The sequence below is a fragment of the Thermobia domestica genome, chromosome 5, assembly GCF_964235325.1.
Source record: "Thermobia domestica chromosome 5, izTheDome1.hap1.1, whole genome shotgun sequence".
NCBI classification, from domain to species: domain Eukaryota; kingdom Metazoa; phylum Arthropoda; class Insecta; order Zygentoma; family Lepismatidae; genus Thermobia; species Thermobia domestica.
The window spans coordinates 128,697,977-128,723,491 of NC_137458.1; the positions used below are offsets into that span (position 1 = coordinate 128,697,977).

Genomic DNA, 25,515 nt, shown 5'->3' on the forward strand with positions numbered 1-25,515 from the left:
CCATTCAACGGGAATGGGTGTAAAGGAGACGATCGGTGAACGTTCACAATTCTTTCCGATGGGGCCGGAAAAAGCGTTGGGTCCGGTCGTCCCACCATCCAATTCGGTAACCAGGTGTCGAAATGGCAACTCGTTGATATAAAGAAGGCAAATGAGATGCTGCAGTTCCTTTCCTAGGGATCTTTGTATCTGACTTATCACGCCGTTATCCCATCCTGTGTTCGTGGCTTCACCATCGCTGCCGACTGCCTCAATACTTGACACGTCGTACTGGTTCTTCTCTAAAAGCTACAATATAGAGTCGGCAATATCCTTGCCAGTGCCTGACTTAGGTGTGGCATGACCCAAGTATTCTGAACTGGGCTCCGATAGAACTGTGATATGCTTTTCTGTAACCTCTCGTCTTCGTAGTTTGCCGTTAATTTTTTCTTGCACAAGAGTTGCATCATTTTTTCCGTCGAAGTAGATACTTGTAATCGCCCGACCTAGGTGAGCCTTTTATTTCTGGATCTTCTCACCCAGTTTATCTTTTCCTTTTTGTACCTTAGATCTGTCAACAACAAGATTTTTGTCCTCTGGCGTTATGAGTCTCGCGTCCTAAAGTACGGCAGAAGTGATCAAAACAACCTGTCTGTCTGAAGCTCCAGTTCTAAACGCTGCCTCTGCTGTATTTTGAAGACAGATGCGCTTTAGGCTATGTTTCCTTCTTGGTCGCGCCTGGAAGTCAGATCCCGACGTGCTTCCCGATTCAACAGCTTCGCTGGATTCCCCTTACGACGCCAGTATCTTTGACCTGTGCCTATGATTAATCCCACTAGTTGATGGACTTGCTTCAACACTTCCAGCGTCTTTCTTGGTCGTCTGCCCCTGCTCACTTTACGGGAAAACTTCTTTCACAGAGATTTGATTCTTCGGACGTCAATATTACCAATGCTTATTTTCCGTGATGTTCTCTGGTCCAAAAAAAACTTGAATTCTCGTTTTGGAATCTTGCGTGTCCTCTCACAGTTGCAATCTTCGGCGGTTTTACATTTGTAAGACTTGCAAGTATCAAAAAGATACTTTTCCGCGTGTGCAACAAAACCTGCACGAAGTGTTGCTTCTTGTCCTTGTCGACTGGAATGTTTTTCCTTGGTGCGACACTTATTATAAAATGTTTTCAGCATGTCAAAAACTTTCTTTTCTGAAACCACAGGAATGCTTGCTTTACGCCAAATATGTACAACTCTTTGTCCAACTAGTTTACAAATGTCAGTCACTGGTAATTTAGTTACACTTTCGTCACCACTTAAACCACTTCGAAACCAATGATAACGTCGCATAACGTCAGCGTACGTGGGTAACTGTACTTCACTCATTTCACTTGGAGTGTCAAATAAGCCTCGTTTCACACTTCCCCGCGTTGGTCTGATATGAGGCATTTTCTTCATTTGCTTTCCATTGTTTCCGAACTTGGAAGCCAAAGTATACAAAATGTCTCTGAATCGTATCGCACTAAGAAGACTGTAACTTTAGGTACAATGTACAAACTCTCTGTCTTAACAGAAACAGTAGCGAACTAAAACCGTTAAAGCTTAAGCTGCAATAAACTGGCCTGCTGGATTGGTTGGCCGAGTACGCAATATTTATACCACCGCCGAACTTCGAGCGAGAATATTCTAGAAACGTCGGCGTACGTTCTGGAAACAACGAGGCGAGCGGGAGGAGCGTGAATCTTCTGAACGGAGTCGGACGTTGCGACGACGCTCGAAGAGCGTGGCCAAAGTAAGCAACCACGAAGTTGTGTACATAACAAGCATTTGCCGCTAGATAGCATTTGCTGTAGGTGTACATAACAAGCGAAGAGTTGCCAAAAATAAATCGTGTTATATCAACAGCTATGCCTATAATCATCGTTAACGTGGCATTCCAAACAAAATCTGGACATTAATTCCAACAACTGAGCTAATATGACTGTACTTTGACTCATAAATATTTTAAAATTATTTACTGGCATTGCTACAAGTTTCTTTTAATAAAATAATTGTAGCCATCAGGTAACTTTAAAAACGACCACAAGTAGCTTTTCTGTAATTGGTGTTGTGCGCGTTGCCTAACCAAACACTTAAAAGTCCGTTGGGGTAAGGTAAGGGGTTGTCCAAAAAAATAAAAATTAAAAAAATCAGTAAAGTCGGTGCCACTAATGACATCTTTTCCGCACTAGCCGTCATCGAATTTCCAACAAAAGTGCAAAACGCTCCACCCTAATATTAATCTTTATATTCATGGGACCGTGAAATATTTCCGTTTAAAATAAATTTCCGTTCAATAAGGGACCTGTTGAAGGCAGTTTTTACTGTTTTAAAAGCCTCTATTCAAAAACCTTATGTTGTTTAAAAGAAAATAAATCCACTTGAAATTACTTTTTGTATCCAATTATGTGTAAATCCTAGAATATTTTCTTCTAGAGTAACATTGTCCGTTTCAAACAGTAATAATTTACAATGTATAATATTGATACTTTAAAATGGAATAAAGTGATTTGAGCGAGACATGGAGCATGAATGGGAAGAAGGTAAAGTTATCGAAAACATAACAGAAGACTTAATAGGAAACTTACGTTTCGAGAAACCGAGGTGCGTATCAAAGCAACACAAGCTTATATTTAAATACTCTCATAAACTCCATAAAGGAAAACTTGGGAATTTAATTCCTTATCTCAGAAAGTAACTGCTGTGACAAGGTTTAGATTTTGTAAGGCAAATATTTTAATTAATTTAGAGCTCATTTCCAAAGAGTGGTTCATTTCTTCCCGAAATATATTCTTCAACGGTTTGAGCGCTGCTGAAGTTTGAGTTTTTGCTATCGAAAAAAATAGTAATGTCCTCCTCTGAAAGCAAGCTTACTTTGAAAATACTACTTGTTTAGCATACACTTTGCATAACATATTTCTTTCTTGAATTCTTAACGTCTCTCAACTTTAATCTATTGTTTCAGAAGGTAACTTTAGAAGATTTTTCGGGCCCATTTAGTTGTAGTGCGACATCTTTATCCAATTTTTGTCCATTTTCGTCCACCCAAGATTTTTTTTTCATTCAAATTAACGAAGGAGGGCTATTTAAAAATTTCGGCCATTTCGATCACCTGTACGAGTGTGACATCTTCAAATGCGAATTTTAACTAGCTCAGAATTTTACCCAATTCTTGTACATTTTTGTCCATCCCAGAAAAAAAAATTGTACCATTCAAATAAACGAGGGTGGGTCATTTCAAAATTTGTCCACTTTGATCACCTGTAGTGCTATATCTTCAAATGCGAATTTTAACTAGCTCGGAATTTTGTCCAACCAAGAAAACAAAATTGTACCATTCAAATAAACGACGGAAGGCCATTTCAAACTTTCGCCACATCGATTACCTGTAGTGCATCTTTAAATTCGAATTTTAACAAACTTAAAATTTTGTTCAATTTTTGTGCATTCATGAACCACCAACAAAACATGTACAATTAAAATAAACGAGGGAGGATCATTTGAAAAATTGGCCACTTCGATTATCTGTAGTGCGACATCTTCAAATTCGAATTTTAATTAGCTCAGAATTCGTCCAATTTCCGTACATTTTTGTACCATCAAAAAAATTTGTACCATTCAAATTAACAAAGGAGGGCCATTTCAAAATTTTGGTCACTTCGATCATCAGGAGTGTGATATCTTTAAATTCGAATTCTAACTAGCTTAGAATTTTCCCTATTTTTGGTAGATTTTTGTACCACCAGGATAGTTGAAATTCGAATATGAAAATGTCTCACCGCAGGTGATCCAAGTGGACAATTTTTTAAATGACCGTCTCTGATTTATTTCAATAGTACAGAATTTATTCTTCGTGGCAAGGGCGCCGATCCTGGGGGACCCTCCCCCAAAACTCATGTGGGTTCCCTATTGTATTTATGAATATACAATATTTGACATAATTTGAATGCAATATTTCTTAAAATCCTCATATATGTACCTTCTGCATCTCAATGCCCCCCTTCCCCAAATTTTCAGAGAAATCGGCGCCCTTGCTTCGTAGTACAAAAATGTTCAAAAATTGGACACAATTCTGAGCTACGGCGTGGGAGACCCGGGTTCAATTCCCGGCGGGAGCTCATGTGGTTCGGATTCCACGTTAATCAGTAGGTCCACGTCTCATATAGCCTCGCTGCTGAAAGGGACGCTAAACTAAAATCAACAACAACAATTCTGAGCTAATTAAAATTCGAATTTGAAGATGTCGTGCTACAGGTGATCGAAGTGGCCGAAATTTTGAAATGGCTCTCCCTCGTTTATTTGAATGGTACAAAATTTTGGGAGGTGGACAAAAATGGACAAAAAATTGGGCAAGATTCTGAGTTAGTTAAAATTCAAAATCTTTGAGTTTTACGTCCCACGGATATGCCGGTTAGGCTAAAGGAGACAGTGATGATGAGTAATGAATGAAATGGTGGAATGAAGAAAGTAGGAGGAAACGGGAGAACCCCGAGAAAACCCACGCACATGGTGTTTGTCCAGTTAAAATTCAAGTTTGAAGATGTCGCACTACAGGAGATCGATGTGGACAAATTTTGAAATGGCCCTCCTTCGTTTATTTAAATGGTACATATTTCTTTGTTGGGTAGACAAAAATTGGAAAGAATTCTGAGCTAGTTAAAATTCGAATTTGAAGATGTCACACTACAGGTGATCGAAGTAACCGAAAAGTTTAAATGTTCCTCCCTCGTTTACTTGAATGGTACAAATTTTTTTCTTGGGTGGACGAAAATGGACAAAAATTGGTCAAAATTGTGAGCAAGTTAAAATTCGAATCTGATGATATCGCACTACATGTGATCGAAGTGGCCGAAATTTTGGAATGGCCCTCCTTTGTTAATTTGAATGGTACAAATTTTTTTCTTGGGTGGACAAAAAAGGGCAAAAATTGGACAAAATTCTGGGCTAGTTACAATTGTAATTTGAAAATGTTGCACTACAACTAAATGGACTCAGATTTTTCTTTTGGTATTCTTAAATTGCCACACGACCAATTTCAAATCCACACACACACACACACACACAACAGTAGCAACTTTAACTGCTGAGATGAGTGACGTGGAAATTTTGTTGTAGGCAGTGTTTCTTCCAGACATGCTTTTGGCGGCCACTGTCCCCCGGCTCTCTGAGAGTGAACCCCCGGAGGAGACCAAAATAATACGTCTATAATATATTAATAAATATAATAGTTCCAGCAGTGCGCCCTCGGAATACTAAGTGTGCTCCCCCCCGGAACATTGTTTCTGAAAGAAACATTGGTTGTAGGTGATTTGGCATTGTTATTTATATTTTCTTCCAAAAAGCTGACATTCATGCATCATTGCCGGGAGGAAGAATCACTCATCCTTTTTTTATTCTCTTTTCACATGACCTTGGAAGATATTCTAAACCGACAAAAATGAACCATTTAAAGATCTTGAGTCTATTTATATTAGAAACTTGAAATTCCATTTATAAGGAAGAAAGTTGTTGGAGTTAAAAATTATCAATTTGGTCGTTTCTTTAAATATGCATTTATATGTAGTAACGACATAAACATGCACTAACCTCCGAAATATGCAAATATATGCACTATAAAACTGCTCTTTTACCCCAAAGCACCTGAAACGAATTTCTGTTTAAAGAGCATATCAATAACACATTAGGAAGAAAACATACAAATATGCAAAAATTCGAAAATCACTTATCATAATGAACGCCAGTAACTTAACAAATTACATAACTACTTTACTCAATCGTCGAATTTCAAAAGAGCTTTGTGAATAGATTACACGCTATGAATACTTCTAATTTTAAGTCAAAGAGTGACGGAAGAAACTTTTTTTTTTCCTAATGTGCTTAGAAAGTGATTAGAAAGAGAAATACGTACTTTGTTTCGATTGTCTTCCACGCACCATACGGATCTGGTTTCGGTGCAGGTCCAATTGCAGCTTCTGATGTGATTTGTTCTTCTTCTTTATCTTCGTCTTCCTCCTTTTCTTCTTCTTCTGTATTTGAACTCTCTTGTGAGGAGTCTTCCGATGTATCTGCGTTTTCAGATTTCTCTCTATTGCTTTCTTCTCTTTCCTTATCTTTCTCTTTTGGCACTTCTTCGTTAGTACTCTCTTGTGTCTGCTGCTGTTGTTCACTTAATGATACATATCCTTCAGATGGAGGTTCCCATTTTGATTCTGAAAAACAATATTTGTTCTTCTTTTTATTTATTTGAAAAGTTAGAACTCGTATAAAATAAAGGTATTTTTACAAGGAAGTAATTTTACCAGGAAAAAACTAAATTTGAGGGGGGAGGGAGCTGAAAAGTTTCTGGCTTTGTTCCCTTTAAATTGATGTAGACAAAATTATTAACAAATGAAAGCCTCATATTTTAATATGTAACTCTATTAAAATCAATTGAATCCTAATTGTATAAAATCTGTCATTGCAGGTAGAAGGTGAGATGGAAGAGGCATGAGAAAGTTTCACGTCGCCGGAGCTGAGAACCGTTATGAAGTTCTTATGGCTCCAAAAAAAGTCTGCAAAGGAAATTCATATGGAGAAATGCCAAACACTGGGGGAAAAATATCCTTCATACAGCTGTGTGAAAACCTGGATATCACGTTTTAAGACTGGCCATTTCACGGTGGAAGATGAGCCCCGCAACGGACGCCCGTCAATCTCAAAAGACAAGCAAACATGCGATGCTGTCCATGCGCTGATTCTTGAGGACCGTCGAATATTCACCAAAAGGATTCCCCAGATACTGGAGATCTCTAGCGAGCGACTTAGTTACATTATTACCACAATCCTAAACATGTGCAAGCATTCAGTGAGATGGGTGCCGAAACTTTTGAATACGGATCAAAAGACGGAATGTGTCAAAGCACCCAAAGCCACCTTGGCACATTTTGAAAACACGAATGACCTTTTCGCTAGACTAACGACAGAGGATGAAACCTGGCTCCATAGGTATGATCCCGAAACCAAGGAACAGTCAAAGGAATGGCACCATAGTGGTTCCCCCGCCCCAAAAAGTTCCGTACCCAGAAATCGGACAAAATAGTCCTGGCGCCCGTTTTCTGGGACAAAGATCACCGGAGGGTATTATGTTAATCTTCTAGACCAGCTGAAAGAGGCAATTAAGAGGAAACGCCGTGGAAAGGGGATCATGCTGTTGTACGATAATGCACCCGTTTACAAGTCCAATATTGCTGATGTCAAATTGACTACTCTGGAATTCCAATTGGTCCACCACTCACTTTACTCCCCAGACCCGGCCCCTTCTATTTTTTATTTCTAAACCTGAAAAAAATACCTGAAGGGGCACCGTTTTGAGGACAATTCTGACGCCACACAAGCTGCTGAGAGCTAGTTTGAAGGATTTTTTTTTTTTTTTTTTTTTTTTTGCATGAGATAGAAAAGCTTCAACAACGCTGTCAAAAGTGCATTGATTTCAGTTGGGAATACGTTGAATAAATACGTAATCTCGGACCTTTGACACTTGTTTTTCTTGGCAAAGCCAGGAATTTTTCAGCACCTCCTCGTATATATTAATAAAATATAATTATAAAATATATTAATAACAATATCCTGAGCAAGAAGGAAAGAAAACAAAAATAAATAGGACTACACTAGAAGAGATAAGTTTCATGCAAGTATATTACTGAAGAAAAAGAACAAAATACATTATGAGAATGTTGTAACAATAACGAATCTTAATCTCTATGTTCCTTATATGGTATTGAAGACCGATATTTGGCGATTTTTAATCTTTCAAGCCGGAAAAGAGAGAGAGAGAGAAAACACACACACACTCACTCTAAATACACAATCAAAAATTCGACATTGTTCTGCAATGTACGGAATTTTCTTTATACAATAAATAGCTTTAAAAATCTTACTAGCAGGACATTATTTAAATACCGCCATTAGGGTAGGGAAATAGGGATTTAAACCCGGCTTGGAGGGTTAAAATCCAGCAATCAACCTGAATCGAAATAGTTCTTCAATATTACAAAAAGCTAAAAATTATCGTTGTCATAAGAACGCATATATCGTACGCGTAGTATTAAGAGAACAGTTAAAACAAACAAGCATAGAATACTATGTTAAGTAAAGATAAAAAACTACATGTGATGAATACGGAGGAACTTTAGAAAAGTTAACCTACAAGCCAAAAATACTGACAGAAAGATTGCGTTATGGTTAAAGTAGTAGAAAGGAAGCAATGACAATCTTTAACAAAAGGTAAAATCAGGAAATATCATAAACCAGGCTTATAAATGAACTCGCTCAATTGTAGTTATTTTAAAAGGTAGCTCATAAAAAAAAAAAAAAAAAGTACGCTTGTACAATAAATCATAGAAATTAAATAAATAAATTATCCACACTACTACAAAAGAACCTTTTTTTCTTGCAGTTAGTTAAGTTTAACTGAAAATACTGTATTTACTCCAATAAAAGCATTCCTCAAATATAAATGAAATGAAAGTTTTCAGTTTAACGTTCCATGCTCCTCAAATATAAGTGACTAACTAACTAACTAACTAACTAACTCTATGGTTCAATGCCGCGTTCACAAAAGCTCTCCACTGACTTCTATCCTTAGCTAACTGCATCCAGTTTCTACTTTGTATTCCAATCTCTGCGAGATCCATCTTAATATTGTCCTCCCATCTGCGCCTAGGTCTTCCTTAATGGTCGTTTTCCGATTGGTCTTTCAGTCAAGTGTTTCTACTTTCTTCCATTCTAGCTACATGACCCGCCCACCTAAGCCTCCTAGACTTGACGGCCTAACAATGTTGGGTAAACCGTATAAATTATGAAGTTTCCGCCATTCTCCATTCCCGTTCCTCTTGGGTCCGAATATTCGTCTCAGGATCTTGTTCTCAAATACTTTCAGTCTATGTTCTTCCCTCAGAGTAAGTGACCATGTTTCGCAGCCATACAAAACAACAGGCATGATTATCGTTTTGTATATTTTAAGCTTCAAATTCCTCGACAGAATTCGCGACAACAAGAGATTTTGAACCGAATAGTAACACGAATTCCCTGCTCCCTGAATATTTGTGCTGATTTTGAAAATCTGTTTAGTATTCGGATACGAGCACCCCCTACGAGACAACTACACAAAAACTCTCACAAACTACCAAATTAACGGCTGATCATTGGTTGCAAAACCAGTCAGTGACTTCTTAGAAGTATTTTTCCACGTAGTTACCAGTAGTACCTTTATCCATTCTGAACAATACTACGCTTGAACTTACATGCAGGGTTATAACCTAAAACATCAAACAATACATTCTCAAATCACTGTTATTTTTTTTATTTTTATAATAATGAATCATATAGCTTATGACATTCACTGAAAGAACAAAAGGTGTCAGTAAGTGTGGATATTGTTTAACCGTATTTTTACTTTACAGGTGTTCACATTATCGCAAGTTTATTGTTATCACATACTACAGTATGTGCATTTATCGTAAATACAAAATACTAAGCTAATAAAACAGGAACAATAAAACAATCTTAATAAAAAACAAAAACATCTACTGGTATATCTATCATTTATCCAAAACCATATGTGGTTATAAGTGCCACTTAATAATTTTAGCCCTACACTTTGAAGAAAAAAAATAATATATTCGAGTAAATACGGCATGTAATTTAGACAAAATATTCAAAGCAATGAATACGGGTTTTTGAGAAGATAAAAAAAGAATCGTACAATGAAAGGTAATAGAATATTATTAATACCAAAATACACAAAAATTAGATTTTTTTTAAAAATAAAAAGACCTTAAAAAGAAGTGTGTTTTTATAAAGACGCGTATTTGTATAAAAACGTTTACTATATTAGTGAAACTGAGATCGATTACGGTAGCACCTCAAGTGAGACAGGCTATCTTGAAAAAAAAAAAATAATAAAAAAAATAAATAGAATACATTGTTTTAAAAAATGCTCATATGTGTCCTCTTGACAAAATATTTACACGCTGCTATGAAAGCTAATTTTCAATTTTGTAAGGAGTGCATTTTTTTTTTTTTTTTTTTTTACAAGCCCCTTTCTAATTTTTTTATAGTGAACTCAAATTGAGCTAGCTCAAACAACAGAGAGTTCGAAAACTTGAACACTTCTATATTTATCCACATACTGCACCACTACGCTATCACCTTTTCCATTCACGTTACAACAAAATTCGGGGTCAACACTTGACGATACGAAAACTGAAATGAATTAATTCTTTGCTACCTCTTCCGAAATATCCAATTACAATTTACCTTATTCTTCTACCATGTTAGAAAAAGATGCCTATTTTTTACGTAAAACAAATTATATTCATTACTGTCTGACATTTTGGAAAACTGATTTTACTGTATTGTACATAGCTGTGTAACATTTTTTTTTTCTTCAAGAATATTGAAGTGCTAAAGTGCTTAAAAAAATACAATTTACCTCCCGTATTAGTGTTCCAATAATAAGTATAACCTTGTTCTGATACTGCTTCGTACCATTCTTTGCTCTGACTGTTTGAGCTAACATCAGTTAATTGCTTGGAAGATTCGTGTTCATGTTTGGACACAGGTTCTGATGAAGAATTTTTCGCCGCTGCTAGCTGCTCTTTCAGCATCTTTGATGTCAGGTCATCATTTGTTTCCAAATCTTTCATATAAGCTTTCATCGCTGCCTATATAAATAAAAGAGAAAGAAAAGCATTTTTATTTATTTCCTGGAATAACTTAAATATACAATTTTGTTGATACAACACTCTTTTTGCTAACACTGTTCTAGAGATGAGTTTATTGTCATCTTTACAAGCAAAGTTTCTAAGTTTCCAGAGAAAAGAATAACTTGAGGTTGGGTTTTCTATATAATGGAGAGAAGATCTTAACAAAATGTTAATGTGTTCACTTTTGCATAAGACACATTTATATATAATAAACAATATGCAGATATGTTATTTAATTTCTCTTATTATACACAAAAGATCTATTTATTGTCTAGTATAACGGGAAAGAGATTCCAAATACAATGCAGTTCTTAATATAAAATCATTACTTGTTTTCCTTGGATTATTATGCGCATAAACGATAACAAACTTCACCGACTTGACGAGACAAGTCAAATAATGTTATTACCCGTCGCTCACCAGTGATTTTCAAGATATAGTCATTTGAAGTTCAGTAAAAATGATCATAGGCAGCGACACAAAATCCCTCCACTGGAAGTGCCAACAGAAAACTTACGATCTTCGCTATATCAATCAAATCATAAGAGAATTAGGTGGGGGTCATGGGACAGCCCTAAAGCTGCTTATACTGAAAACATGATTCCATTAAAAGGGAACATGACAATAGCACCAACACAGTTCTCTCAGTAAGAAATAGCAAAGAGGAAAACTGACCATCATTTTTACTTTCAGGAATAATAAAATACTGCTTCCATGCTTCTGGAAAGATACATGTTTTCAAAGATTTGTTGAATATATTTACTAATGTAAGTACAAGATGATCTGAGCATGTCTTGCTCACATAATTTGGAATATCATCCCAACCAATTGCACTATGCGGTTTAAATTTCTTTACAGCTTTATGACATCAGAAGTAGTAATGCGTAGAATTCCTATTCCATTATCATTCTTAGTCCGATTGAGATACAGGACTTATATTTACAGAACCTGAAAAGACTGTTTGGAAATGATCCACGAACACATCTGGTGTCTTTTGCTTGGTCAGATTACAAAGAATTGTCACATAGGATATACTATCAAAGAATTGTAACATAAAATATACTATCAACATTATTTGGCTTCTTATTTATAAGTAGTGACCAGAAGTACTCAAATCATTGTAAGCTAATTTCCCCAGATCTGAATAGTAGCGATTTTTGAATTTAATAGGTAACTTTTTTTTTTTTAACTTAGAATAAATCATACCATTTTGTGTCTTGTTTTCTTATATAGATCATGATTTTGTTATTATTATTATTATTCTTTAGGGTTTGAAACTTTTGATTATGAATGAACAATAACTGGCATATTGCTTTGTTTCCCGTTTCCCGACATTGTAACCGAAAGTACGATTTTGTTGTATATACAATCTACCTTTCATTTACGTTGGTATATGACGGCATACCTTCTAGCGCAAGTAGGTCTTCATAAATTTGAACAAAGTTATCATTTTAAAAATTGTAGTGAGAGCTACCAGTTATTACACTTCTTCATAGAATAATTGTTTCAACTTCTACTAGAAATGGAGTATCATATTTATCTATTTTGACCAAAGGGTAAATGTTGGTATACAGTGTAACATTTTCAAAGTTGGACAAAAATAAATCCAGTTTCTTTGACACTGTATGAGTGATTTTATTGTTTACTGCCTATAATATAACATAGTCCTAAGCGAATTCTACGTTTTTCGAATATAATATTGTGTAGTGTAGATTCCATTTGTGTACCAGTTAATTCCAAGTAGGTTTAAGTCACCAATAAGGAATGTTTTATTATTAAATGTAGGTAGCATAAGTGTTAAAGTATTACTTACATCTTGAGGTATATAATGCAGACCTATAATTACATCTTGAGAAATCTTAAGTCTAACCCACAATATATCTAACCCAAAGTTCTTCCTTCCCTTTGATTTACCTATAGAGGTACCGTTGATATTTCTATCTTTTTTTATTACTGTATAATTGCCACTGATTTGATGAAAGTATTTCAATTTATTCTTACATCATATTTCTGTTATGAAGATTATATCATAATTATCTGTTAACACTTTATCACAAAAGATTTGAATTTTACTGTTCAGTTCTCAAACATTCTGATAATATTGGGATACTTTGGAGTTAATGTTCATAATGGGTTTCGCAGATGATTTTTTTTATCTCTGATGTTTGTTGTTCTCCATTGCCTTCCTGCATTATTTTGTTATTGGTTAGAACTCCACAGAATTTGGTAAGGATTATACTCGCGGACCGGAATCAGGACTTTTATCTTTTCATAGTCATCTTCTTCTACTGCTATGTAAAGTAAAGAATATGTATCATACTTTGCTTTCAGTTTTTCGTATCTGATCATCTTTATTTTCATCTCTTCCTCCAAGAAAGACATTACAGGATTCCCCCCAAAAAAGTGAAGATCGATTTCCCTGACACAAATTGTTGTTTTCCCTGACATCAATTCTTGAACATAAATGAGAAGATATGGGGCAAGTTCTATCATACCCTATTTTTAAAGCCTCCTCTATCCCCATACCTGTCCAACACACTCTTCTATTTACATATTTGTTACGTTCAATATGAGTAATTGTTATTTCCACATAATTTATCATGTAAATATATATTATTATGTGTATGATACGGTACCACATACCTTGACATTGCAAATTAGACTTTTTTTTTTTGCTTGAAAAAAACAATAAAAAGCAATATAACACGCAGTCAAGGATATATTGCTAACTCCCTGAGACCTATTACTGTCAGTCCTAAAATTAAATCTTTCAGTTTTATGTTCCACGGTTATGCCGTCTAGGCTAAAGGAAACGGTGATGATGAGAAATGAAAGAAATGGTGGAATGAAAAAGTGGAAAGAAACGGGAGAACCCCCGAGAAAATCCACGCACATGGTGTTTGTACACCACAAAGTTCACTTAGCGCGAGCTGGGATCGAACCAAGGACCTCATGAGCCAGAAATGAATGCTCTACCACTGAGCCACCGTGGCCCATATCAGTCTTTATATTGCCAACTCTGGGACATGTTAATCTTCACATTTACATTTTTTTAAACAGAATTTTGTGTTGCTTTCAGTTCTTGAATTTGTTCTACGAGTGTGTCTTGTACTTGTTTGTAACAATTTCATTCGTTTCTTCTTTGCTTTCAATTTCTTAACTTCAGTACTTAATTTTCTTTTTTCATCTTTGATTTTACTTTTCTCTCCACTTTTGATTCGTTTCTGTTTAAGGTATTCATCGTAACGTCCCCGAGCTGAACGAAGTGAGAGAAGCATTCTTCGATGAACAGGAACAAATTCTACACCTCCACAGTACATAATTGTATCATGCACCCGCCTCTGTGCTACCAGAGAATTTTCGATTTGGTTTTCTACAATAAGTGTCTTATTGATTAAGTACCCGCCCTCCAGTGAGACATTGCAGTGGAATGAAATTAAAAATTTTCACAAAATTCCACAAATCAGATATTATTATTTATTGGACATGACCTTTGCAAAGAAGTCATCTAACCTGATGCTGCCCATCTTCTGTTCGTATTCTCTGAAGTCATGATACCCCTGAATTTCAGTACAGAAAGACATAAATTGATACTTTGGTTTTTTAGCTACATAATCAGATATTCTGTTTACGGATGGGCAAAACCGGTTTCTAAAAAAACCAAAACCCGAAAAATCGACATTTTGGTTTTCTCCAAAACCGGGCCGGTTTTTCCCCGAAACCAGTTTCGGTTTTCTCCAAAACTGGTATGGTTTTCACCGAAACTGGTTTCGGTGAAAACTTTTGGAAAACACACAAAACTATTTCTGTGGAAACAGATTTGGATTCCGGAGAACAACGAAACTCTATTCAGGTCAGAAATAAAACAAATTTTGGAAAAAAACGGAACCGGTTTTGGAGAAAACTGATAACCGGTTTCGGTGAAAACCGAACCGGTTTTGAAGAAAACCGAAACAGATTTTCTAAAAACCGAAAAATCGGTTTTTGTGCCCATCACTAATTCTGTTTTGCTCATGCAGAGTTCGTAGGATACGTTTCATTCTAGTCTGAGCAAATTCTGGATTGTTCTTTTGTAGCCTGGGGTCCAAAGCTGACAGAGCACGTACCAGTTTGTACTTCAGAGGGCTACTTCCTACAATCTCCTTGATTGTGCCCTGCAAAAAGTTTTCAGCAGTCAAGCTTGAAAGCTAGTTTATCTTTATCTGATGCTTTAAGTTCTTTCAGTAGTTGTTCTGTCTTAAAACCGATGTAGACGAAGATGGCAAGTCATATTTTGATTTCTGCTTTTACACGATCAATTATCCCCCTCTCTGTCTCACACTACAAATACACACACACACACTGTAACGTGTGCACGTTCCAAGTTAAAAAAAAAAAAAAAAGAAAGAAAATGAAATGCAATAAATCATGGACTTAAAATAATAAAAGAAACAGAAATGGAAAATAATGAAAAATCTAAGGACATTCAAGTTACATTGAAATGGTCGTTTATATGAAAATTTAAAAAAAAATATTCTTTTTTTTTATTTTTTAAGATTGTGAAAATAGCTTCTTTTGCTGAGTTGTTCTTCGAAGTAAAGGTGTTTTGTAAACAACTGCTCTGGAGGCAATGAGGTGTACGCGTGATGACATAGTGTCGGTTGCGCTGATCTGGCCTTGGTGGGTGGGCGGAGTCTTCCCTCCCTACCAGGCTTCGTTCATGCGAGCGAGCGACGGCTGAGTCATTACGCATGGAAAAACATAGCAGTGAAGTTGTCTTCTCGGCTGGATTTGTGCCTCTAGTGCGAATTGTGTGATATTGAGTTTAAAGGGATTTGACTTTACGAGTTAAAAAGTTTCTATAACGGAATCTATAATATTAATTTTGATACTAAATCGGAGGTTAATTGTCTTTAATATGCTTAAATCAAATGGGTTAGTTTCCTAGCTTAAATAATTCGTGACTGAAAAAAAAAAAAAAAAAGACTGTGATTCAATGTTCTTACTACATTAGTAGGTTTTTAAAAAAAAAAGATAGGAATAAAAATTTAGTAGTGAATATCCGTTTAATATGTGAGTTAAATACACAAAAATTAACTGGTAATTTAATTTTTGTAGGAGAATTGTGCCTAATTGGAGTACTTGGGAGGGGAGTTCAGACCCTTTGACCAAACTAAAACTAGCTTGTAAAATTCGGTTAAAACAGATAGTTATGTCGCTTTGTCACTTAACTAACTACAGTAGATAACCTGTTTGACTATCATAAATTTAACTTTAAGCAGCAGTAATTTTGTTTAGAATTGATAAAATTGTGTTGAATTATTGTAGTAATACTCAGTCTAATGCCGGTTATAAAACTTATAATTTCAAGAATTAATTGATCTTTATAAAATGGTTTGAATTAATACCTGAATTTAAAGTGTATGATATTCTATTGCAGTAAAATTAAGTAATTAAAATCCGGAAGTTTGAAGTAAATTATAAAGGGAGAGCTCTGAACTGTAGCTATACTTCCTAGCTTAAACTTTCAAATATATTTTTTTTAAATCCAATTAACTTTTTGACTCTAGAATGAGCTTGTAATTAAATCGTGAAATTTTGCAATTAATATTCTGTTGGGGAAAATTGGGACTCATTTATTTTTGTATGGCAGTTGGTTTTTAAGTAGAGAAAGTCAAATTCCAATCCATGGTGGTGATGTGGAGTCTCTGGATAAAGGCGTAAGAATGTTTTATATTAGATATTTGGATCTGGTGAGTATTACAGAGTATTTAATATTTCTGGTTACGGTTGAGTAGAGTAGTGGTAGAGTAAGTTTTGGTAGAATTTCATCTCACTCATTACCCAATTGCGTTAATAGTATTCATAAAAATAAACGTAATAGATTGCTGTCTGGTTGAAATAAGTAAAATATAAATTAAAATAAACTAAAACCGATTAGAGTCAAATCATCAATCTCATTTTTCGGGTGATTAGAATATAGATTACGGAAGAATTAAAATTGGACTCACAAAAAATTATACTTTATTCCTTCTAGAGCAGTCTGTAGTGTTTTTTTTCAAGAAGCTATTGTAATTAAAGATTTGATGATATTAAGCTTGCTTCAATCCAGAGTTACGACCATTTTCCATTTTTTTTTATCTGTGATAATTTCTTTAATTTATTAAATTCAAGAGATATATTTAGTTAATTTTCAACGAAAAGTTTTGATTGGAATTTTTGTATATAGAGGTCTCAATAATTATTAAAAGTCTTGAATTGAAAATAAAATTTTATTTCTACCTGAATAATTCAATCAGTGTTTGAAAGAAACGGGTAATGTTAAATGGAAGAGGCGGAATAGTTTATTTTTGTGGGGGTTTACAGGTGCAGCTGAGAGGTACTGCTTTGGCTGAAGTCACTCGCACTTTAAATAATCCAACCAAAGAATTTCTTTTTTTGCTTTATTGCGAATTATGGTTGTAGTAAAGTGTGATAGCGATATTTTTGACAAAAAGTTTTTCCATGCGTAATCACTCCCTTAATATTTTTGTTGAAGGAATTATTAATTGGACGGGGAGTTTAGAGAATTAAATGCTGGTTGAAATTAGTAGATTTGTTTTCAAGAATTTAGTAAATTTAAATTTCTCAAGTAAAGTAATTAAAATAATTAAGTTTTGTTAGTTCCGTAATGTTGGATGTCCTTAGAGAGAAAAATTAAAATGTTTGGATTTGACTAGTATAAATGAGAATTGACATCGTTTATAGGTTGCATTTAATACATGTTTAGGTCAATGTTATTCGAACTTGAGTTTGAGGTGTTATTAAAGCTATTTAAATGCAACTTTGATTATTTGAGTATTCTAATAGGTTAATAGTAATGCTATTCAGTTACACAGATCAGCTGTAATAAATTGAATAGTCAGTGTGAAATTGACTTAAATCCTGAAAATGAAGAAATTAGATTTAATTTGCGAAAAACTTTAATGAATAGTTTTGGAGTATTAGCGTACGATCCTGAGTGAGTGCGTGCATTCTAAAAAACAGCGCCCAAATTCAGATTTCATAATATCGTAATCGTATTAAGATACAATTGGATTATTTAAAGGTTTGTTGTTGAGTGACACCATTCAGCTGATGCTATCCGACATCGAATGAATAAATTGTGTTTAATAAAGAATTTTCACAAACCTTTTGGAAATTTATGATTTGTAATTTATGTATTTATTCATTGTTTATATGCATTATAAGAATTTGGATGTGTAGTGGGTTGTTTACTTTTGAGAGTAGATCATATAGTAGTGGTTCTGGTGTAGATTTCTTAAATTTGTCATATTTCAATGAACTTTATTTTGTATAATTTCTATATTTGTTTGTTATATTTGCCTTTTGCGATCAACATGTCATACTCAGATTTATCGGAAGGTACGGCTTATATGAGTCTAGAAGATATTCCTGAATATTCGGTGGTTGAAATAAGAGATATTAATGATCCACGTTTAAGACAATTACCTGACGATGAAGTGATAGCACGAATTAATGCTTATAGGGTAGAATCATCATCAAGTTCTAGTAGTAGCGCATTAAATCATTTAGAATTTAATGAAAGCGAAGGGTTTTTGCGAAATATGGCGGAAACTTCGTATGAATTGGTATATCCGAGTACTGTACGAGATCAAACGAGTGGAGCGACTTCTGACGTAACTAGTAATAGGCCAACTGATGTAAGTGAATTCAGAAGCATGAAATTTTCGGAGTTAAGGATTCATGAGGATAATAATGATGCAATTTTAGGAAAATTAAATACTATTCGTCATGGTACGTCTGAAGATCGTAAATATTTAGTTCAACCTAACTTTGTAGAAAAACTTAAGCAAAGACCAAATAAAATTGAACCTAGAGATGTTCAAGAAATATCGGTTGCTTTATCTGATTCCAAAATTAGCGATACAGAATTAAGATCTAGAATAGACTTGAATGAGCCTAGTAGAATGGTAAGTGTTGCTAAGTCAGGAAATAGGATGCCAGATTCTTTTGTGTGTGATAAGGTAAAACTTGAGAAAACCGAAGCTAGTAAGCTGGAACAACGTAATAGTCCTAGGTAATTTTTGAATCGAATGACAAATATGAATAATATGGGGTCAGTTAATCCGTACTTAGAATTTTGGTCCGGAAATTTGAATGAAGCTGAAACTTTGAAAATAAAAAGGGAAAAAGCCGAAACTTGTCCTTGTTTGGCATGTAATAAAGAAGGTGTGCGAAATATAGGAGGTAGCCCTTTAACATATTCTAATTTTTTGGGTCATCAGAACGAAATTGATTCTGGGATGGAAAATAATTTGAAGAAAAAATATGATATTAAAGGTAAATATGGAAATTTAGGTGAAACTAAGAAAACATCTCAGTTAAGATGTTTAAATTGTAATCAAGTAAATGATTATCAAAATAATGTTAGGGTTGGAAACTCTTCTGAATCAATGAATATGTATATAGATAAGTACATTTTTAATCAAATAAGTAAAATTGTTGATAAAAGACTGGCTCGTTTCAGCGTCATTGACGGCTCAAATGGTTTTCAAGTTTTCGAACTTTTATTAACGATTAATGATCTCATTTTTCATTATAATTTTCCGTTGAGAATGCTGCTATATGCTGTTTCAGTTAAAACTACTGGTCGCTTATATACAGAAATTATGCATGGCATTGGTAGTCAACTGTCTTGGATTGAATTAAGACATCGTCTGGTTTTCAAGTTTATTTCTATGATATTACGTAGTCATTTGGTGAATACCCGAGTTTATAAGATAATGCAAGCAAATGAAGGCATATTGGATTATATTGATAGAGTGTTTAATGCTGCTAAGGTTTTAGAAGTAGGACATTCTGAAACGGAAATTATTCAAATTTTATGTCATGGTATGAACACGGAGTATAGGTTCAAGTGTTTTGGATACATGATGCCGAGATCAATTGAAGAAATGAGACATTTAGTTGATAATTTCGATCGGTATAAGGCATCTAAAAAGGAATTTGCTGAGCTTAGTGCTATTAAAAATAAAAATGCTAGACCTTTTGCTGCTATTAATATTCAACCCACTATGTCCAGAAATTCTAAGGCTACATATAATGGTAGATCTAAATATAATCCCAGCAATTGTAATAATATTAATGCTGTTAAGCATGAGGGAAAGAATAATACGTGTTTTGGTAATGATGGTAAGAATTTTGGAAGGCATGATACAGTTGGGAAAAAATATTTTTCTGAAAGGGGAAATAAAGACTTCAAGTATGTGAATAATACACTGGATAAACATTATAATGGTAATGAAAAGCGTGTTAGTAATGGTGGAAATAATTATCGATCTTCGAAAGATCCGGTTAGTGGTTCAATCGGTGGTCGGACTTTGAAAATTCCTTCAAGTGATTCGAATGCCTCAGCAGCTTTTGTATTGGGTGATATTGGACGTAATTTAGTTGCTGTTTGTGTCGACAGTGGAGCTAGTTTGTGTTTGGTGTCCTCAGACTTGGTTAATAAATTAGGAAACTTTATAATTAAGCGGAAAGACATTGAACCAGTCAAATTTAATTCTATGATGGGTCAAAGTGTATCCCAACCTATGGAAGTTACTACGCCGTTACGAATGGGAGGTCTTAAATTCGAAATTGATCTGGTGGTGGTTAGTGGTCTACCATGTGACATTATTTTAGGCACTCCATTTTTACAACGTTCGAAGGCTGTCTTGGACATTGGTAACCATATGCTGAGATTTCTTGAATTGAAGAGGTATGTTCCCTTGCGGAGTAATGAGGTGGTTCGAGAAATTATTAATAAATCTAAGGTTGAGTTGTCATCAGGCAATGAACAGGTTGTTAATCCGGTGTGGATTTATTTGATTGATAATCACGATACCTCGTCATCAAATAAAGGTACTGGGTGTGAAGGAATATCTGGGACATCGCCGCTTGCGTCAGACTTTAAAAACTTACCATCTAAACAGGCAGTATATGTTCATGGCAGTTCTGAACTGATTGATGCAGCAGTACAGTGTAAATTGTTAGCTGAAACTAGGGAGGTTGGTTTGCAGTGCGATATTTTTTTGGGAAGAGGAAGAGCAATACTCATCGGGAATTAATGAATATATTTTAACAGAACAAACTCGTAATTCTATTGATCAGTGTGGCGGACTTAATTCAAATTTAAATTCCAATGATATTTCGGAAGTTTGTGGTAAGACTGGGGACCGTAATAGAAAGGATGAGATCAAGCGTGAAGATCCGTGTAATGAAACCGATAATAATTGGACTGAGTCATTTGAAGAAGAGTTTGGACGAAGGTTTCAGAATTTGAAAAGACAGTTAGGGATGGATAGTTCAAGTGATATAGTCATCCAAGGTGAAGAAATTCAATCCGAAGGTATTGAAAACAAGGAAATGAAGAAAAAGGAAGAAAATTTGGAAGTTATGGAAAATGATGATTATTGGTTGGATCCTGACTCGGAGTCTTTTGTTAGATCGATAAAGGAGGAGTATAAAGATGTGATTAATAATCGGGTTGGATGCTTAAAAAATTATAAATGTCATTTGTATCTTAGAGAACAGAAACACTTTAATGATAAGCCGTTTCCAATTCCTAGAGAAAAGAGAAAAATTTTTGAAGATGTTATTAAAGATTTAGTTGAACAAGATGTTTTAGTTGAATGTGATCATTCTAGTTATGGGAGTTCTTGTTTTATAGTTAAGAACAAGGATGGTTCATATAGGCTTGTAGCGAATTATGTAAAATTAAATAGTTTGTTGGCTGACTATGTTTTTCCGACTCCACATATGGAAGAGTGCATAGGTAATTTATCTGGATGCCCTTTTATAAGCTCCTTTGATTTAAAGAAAGCTTATTTCCAGTTGCAGGTGGACGAAAAAAGTAGAGAATTAACCACTATAGTGACCCCTATAGGTATTTATCAATATAAAAAATTACCTGCTGGTATTAAGATAGGTTCAAGCATTTTAGCTAAATGCATGAAGGAGGTGCTAGGAGATCTTGAACAGTATGGGGTATTTTGTTATTTTGATGACATATTGATAGCAAATAAAACTCGTAAGGAGCATGAGAGAGCTATAAGAATGGTGTTGGAGAGACTTAGGGAAAATGGTCTTACTATTTCTCCAAATAAGTCTTTCTTTTTTAAAAAGAGAATTAAGTATCTGGGGTTTATAGTTGATAAGGATAATGTCTGTATGGATCCTAAAAGAGTTGAAGCTATTAAAAAACTTCCACCTCCCAAAACTAGGAAGGCTGTTCAAAAATTTTGCGGAATGTTAAATTTTTATGCTCGTTTCATACCAGGTTTTCAAGAATTAATTGCTCCGATTTCTGAACTGAGATCTACAACAAAAAAATTTGAATGGGGTGAGGAGCAAAATAAGGCCTTTGAGGAAATTAAGAAAATGTTTGGTGAACATGTGATATTAAAAACACCAGACCTAAATAAGCGGTTCTTAGTCCATGTAGATGGGTCTAGTGTCGGTCTTGGAGGGGTAGTGTCACAAGTTGATGAGACAGGAGAGATCAGACCTGTTGGGTTTTATTCCCGGAAATTAAGTGAAGCAGATCGTCACAGATCTATTTATGAAATAGAGTTTTTGAGTTTAGTTAAAACCATTGTTAGGTTTAAACATTATTTATTTAAGGAATTTGACATATACACTGATAACAGAGCTCTTACTTGGGTTATTAATAATTCTAGAAGGCTTCTTAAATATGGCTCATTAATAGAACAGTTATCTCAGTTTAGCTTTAAAATTCATCATATTAGAACTACTGATAATAAAATAGCTGATTTCCTTTCTAGGACCTATGATGTTATGAATTATGAAATTAAATGCGATCTTAGTGATAGGGAAAATAAGGAACATCTTGTTATGGTGAATTTATGGAAATTGCCCTTTATTAGTGAACCATTGGCAGAATTGCAAAGAAAGGATCCTGAACTTAAGAATATAATAGATCAAATTGAAGAAGGTAGAGAAATTCCGAATTTTGAAATAAAAAAGGGATTTTTGTTAAAAAGAACTAAGGCCAGGGTAAATGAATTAAAAATTGTTGTCCCTAAAGATCTAAGGAAGAACATAGTAGAGTATTATCACCTTGAATATCTAACAGATGGACATTCGGGAATTTATAGAACTTTGCATAAAATAATGAAAAAGTTTACATGGGAAGGGCTAGTTGACTACGTGAAAGAGTATGTTAAAAGCTGCCCTGAGTGTCAAAAGGCCAAACCCTCAAATCAGAGGAAAATGGGTAGATTAGGATCGCAGGTAGTCGAGAGACCTAATGCTAATTGGATGGTGGATATCATAGGGCCCTTACCGGTGAGTGATGGTTTTTCATATGTACTAATAGTTGTAGATAATGCAACTCGTTTTTGTATGCTTGAAAAGCTGAGACGTTTATCTTCTAAGAATATTTGTGATAAATTACATGATCTTTTTACTAAATTTGGATTTATTGAAAGTTTGTCGAGTGATAACGCTTCTGTATTCTCCTCTGATTACCTTAGGAAATTTTTGTTCAGTGTTGGGGCTAAACATATTAAATTAAGCCCATATCACCCTGAAGCAAACGTAGCTGAAAGATATATCAAAACGTTGAAATACGGGCTTAAATCCTACTTTGCAGAACAGCAAAATAAGTGGAGTTCGGCTATAAAAGAGTTGCAATTTAATTTGAATCTATCTCAGCACGAGGGAATGAGATCAGTTCCTTCAGAATTGTATTTAGGTAGATCTTTAATTAGTCCGTTGGAAATAAAATGGCAAATTTGTAATGCTGATTTGCAAGGAGAAAAGTCTGAAGAGTTATGGAAAAGAGCCATGCTTAACATGAAAAATTATTGGGAAAAAAGAAAAAAATTATTTGAAAATCAAAGAAGGGAAGTAAATTTACAATTAGGAGATAAAGTTTTGGTAAAAAATCATGAAAAATCATCACTAAAGGATAAAATAACTAAAAGTTTATGTTATACGTGGATTGGTCCTTTCACTATAGTTAAATTTTTGACTTATAACTCTGTGTTATTAGAAGAAGTAGGAAATGAGCAAAATGTGAAAAGAGCACATGTAACAGATATTAAAAAATATTGGGAGCGTAGGAATGTATAAGTTGCTTAAATTAATTTGAATTGTAATATGAAACTGAATTTGGACACTTCAAAACCATATCATTGAAGGATAGTTGAATTGGCAAGATTAGTGGTAAGGTAGTATTAGAATTAGTTTAGGGATAGGTTAAGTTAGGTTAAATATTAGATTAAGTTTACATTATCATTTTCATTTTCATTGTCATTGTAACATTATCGTTTCTAATGTAAGGACTCTTGCAATTCAATTATATAAATGAACAATCTAAATTCAACTCTTCATTTCAGGAAGAATTGCTGTTTTATATAAGATGTGATAGCTTTTGTATATTTCAGGTTTCACTAGAGGGTTTATCACAGTAAGGTTGTCCAAATCGATAAAATGTAAGAAGTTGGTATTGAGGCATGATCCATGTTTGTTATGGTGAAGATTGGCGAAGATTTCCAGGACAAAAAAGCTGCAGCGAATTACATCTGTGATGTGGAAATCTCTCCTGAAAAGGACTTAAAGAATGGAATATAGAATATAAAAATTTTTTATGTGAATTTTTATATTTTCTGAGGCTTCGAGATTTGTAACGTGTGCACGTTCCAAGTTTTTTTTTAAAAAAAAGAAAGAAAATGAAATGCAATAAATCATGGACTTAAAATAATAAAAGAAACAGAAATGGAAAATAATGAAAAATCTAAGGACATTCAAGTTACATTGAAATGGTCGTTTATATGAAAATTTTAAAAAAAAATATTCTTTTTTTTATTTTTTAAGATTGTGAAAATAGCTTCTTTTGCTGAGTTGTTCTTCGAAGTAAAGGTGTTTTGTAAACAACTGCTCTGGAGGCAATGAGGTGTACGCGTGATGACATAGTGTCGGTTGCGCTGATCTGGCCTTGGTGGGTGGGCGGAGTCTTCCTTCCCTACCAGGCTTCGTTCATGCGAGCGAGCGACGGCTGAGTCATTACGCATGGAAAAACATAGCAGTGAAGTTGTCTTCTCGGCTGGATTTGTGCCTCTAGTGCGAATTGTGTGATATTGAGTTTAAAGGGATTTGACTTTACGAGTTAAAAAGTTTCTATTACGGAATCTATAATATTAATTTTGATACTAAATCGGAGGTTAATTGTCTTTAATATGCTTAAATCAAATGGGTTAGTTTCCTAGCTTAAATAATTCGTGACTGAAAAAAAAAAAAAAAAAGACTGTGATTCAATGTTCTTACTACATTAGTAGGTTTTTAAAAAAAAAGATAGGAATAAAAATTTAGTAGTGAATATCCGTTTAATATGTGAGTTAAATACACTAAAATTAACTGGTAATTTAATTTTTGTAGGAGAATTGTGCCTAATTGGAGTACTTGGGAGGGGAGTTCAGACCCTTTGACCAAACTAAAACTAGCTTGTAAAATTCGGTTAAAACAGATAGTTATGTCGCTTTGTCACTTAACTAACTACAGTAGATAACCTGTTTGACTATCATAAATTTAACTTTAAGCAGCAGTAATTTTGTTTAGAATTGATAAAATTGTGTTGAATTATTGTAGTAATACTCAGTCTAATGCCGGTTATAAAACTTATAATTTCAAGAATTAATTGATCTTTATAAAATGGTTTGAATTAATACCTGAATTTAAAGTGTATGATATTCTATTGCAGTAAAATTAAGTAA

At 34.4% G+C, this 25,515-nt stretch overlaps 1 protein-coding gene across 1 annotated transcript in view; it reads right to left on the reverse strand.

The window, feature by feature from the left end:
* LOC145686120 (calmodulin-lysine N-methyltransferase) overlaps positions 1–25,515 on the reverse strand; it is an 83,838-nt gene that overhangs the window by 12,442 nt on the left and 45,881 nt on the right. Inside the window, exons 4-5 of the mRNA XM_081759093.1 lie at positions 10,483–10,714; positions 5,920–6,220 (exon numbers count right to left, since the gene is read on the reverse strand). Coding sequence (XP_081615219.1) covers positions 5,920–6,220; positions 10,483–10,714 — 533 coding nt within the window. The remainder of the gene's footprint in view (positions 1–5,919; positions 6,221–10,482; positions 10,715–25,515) is intronic.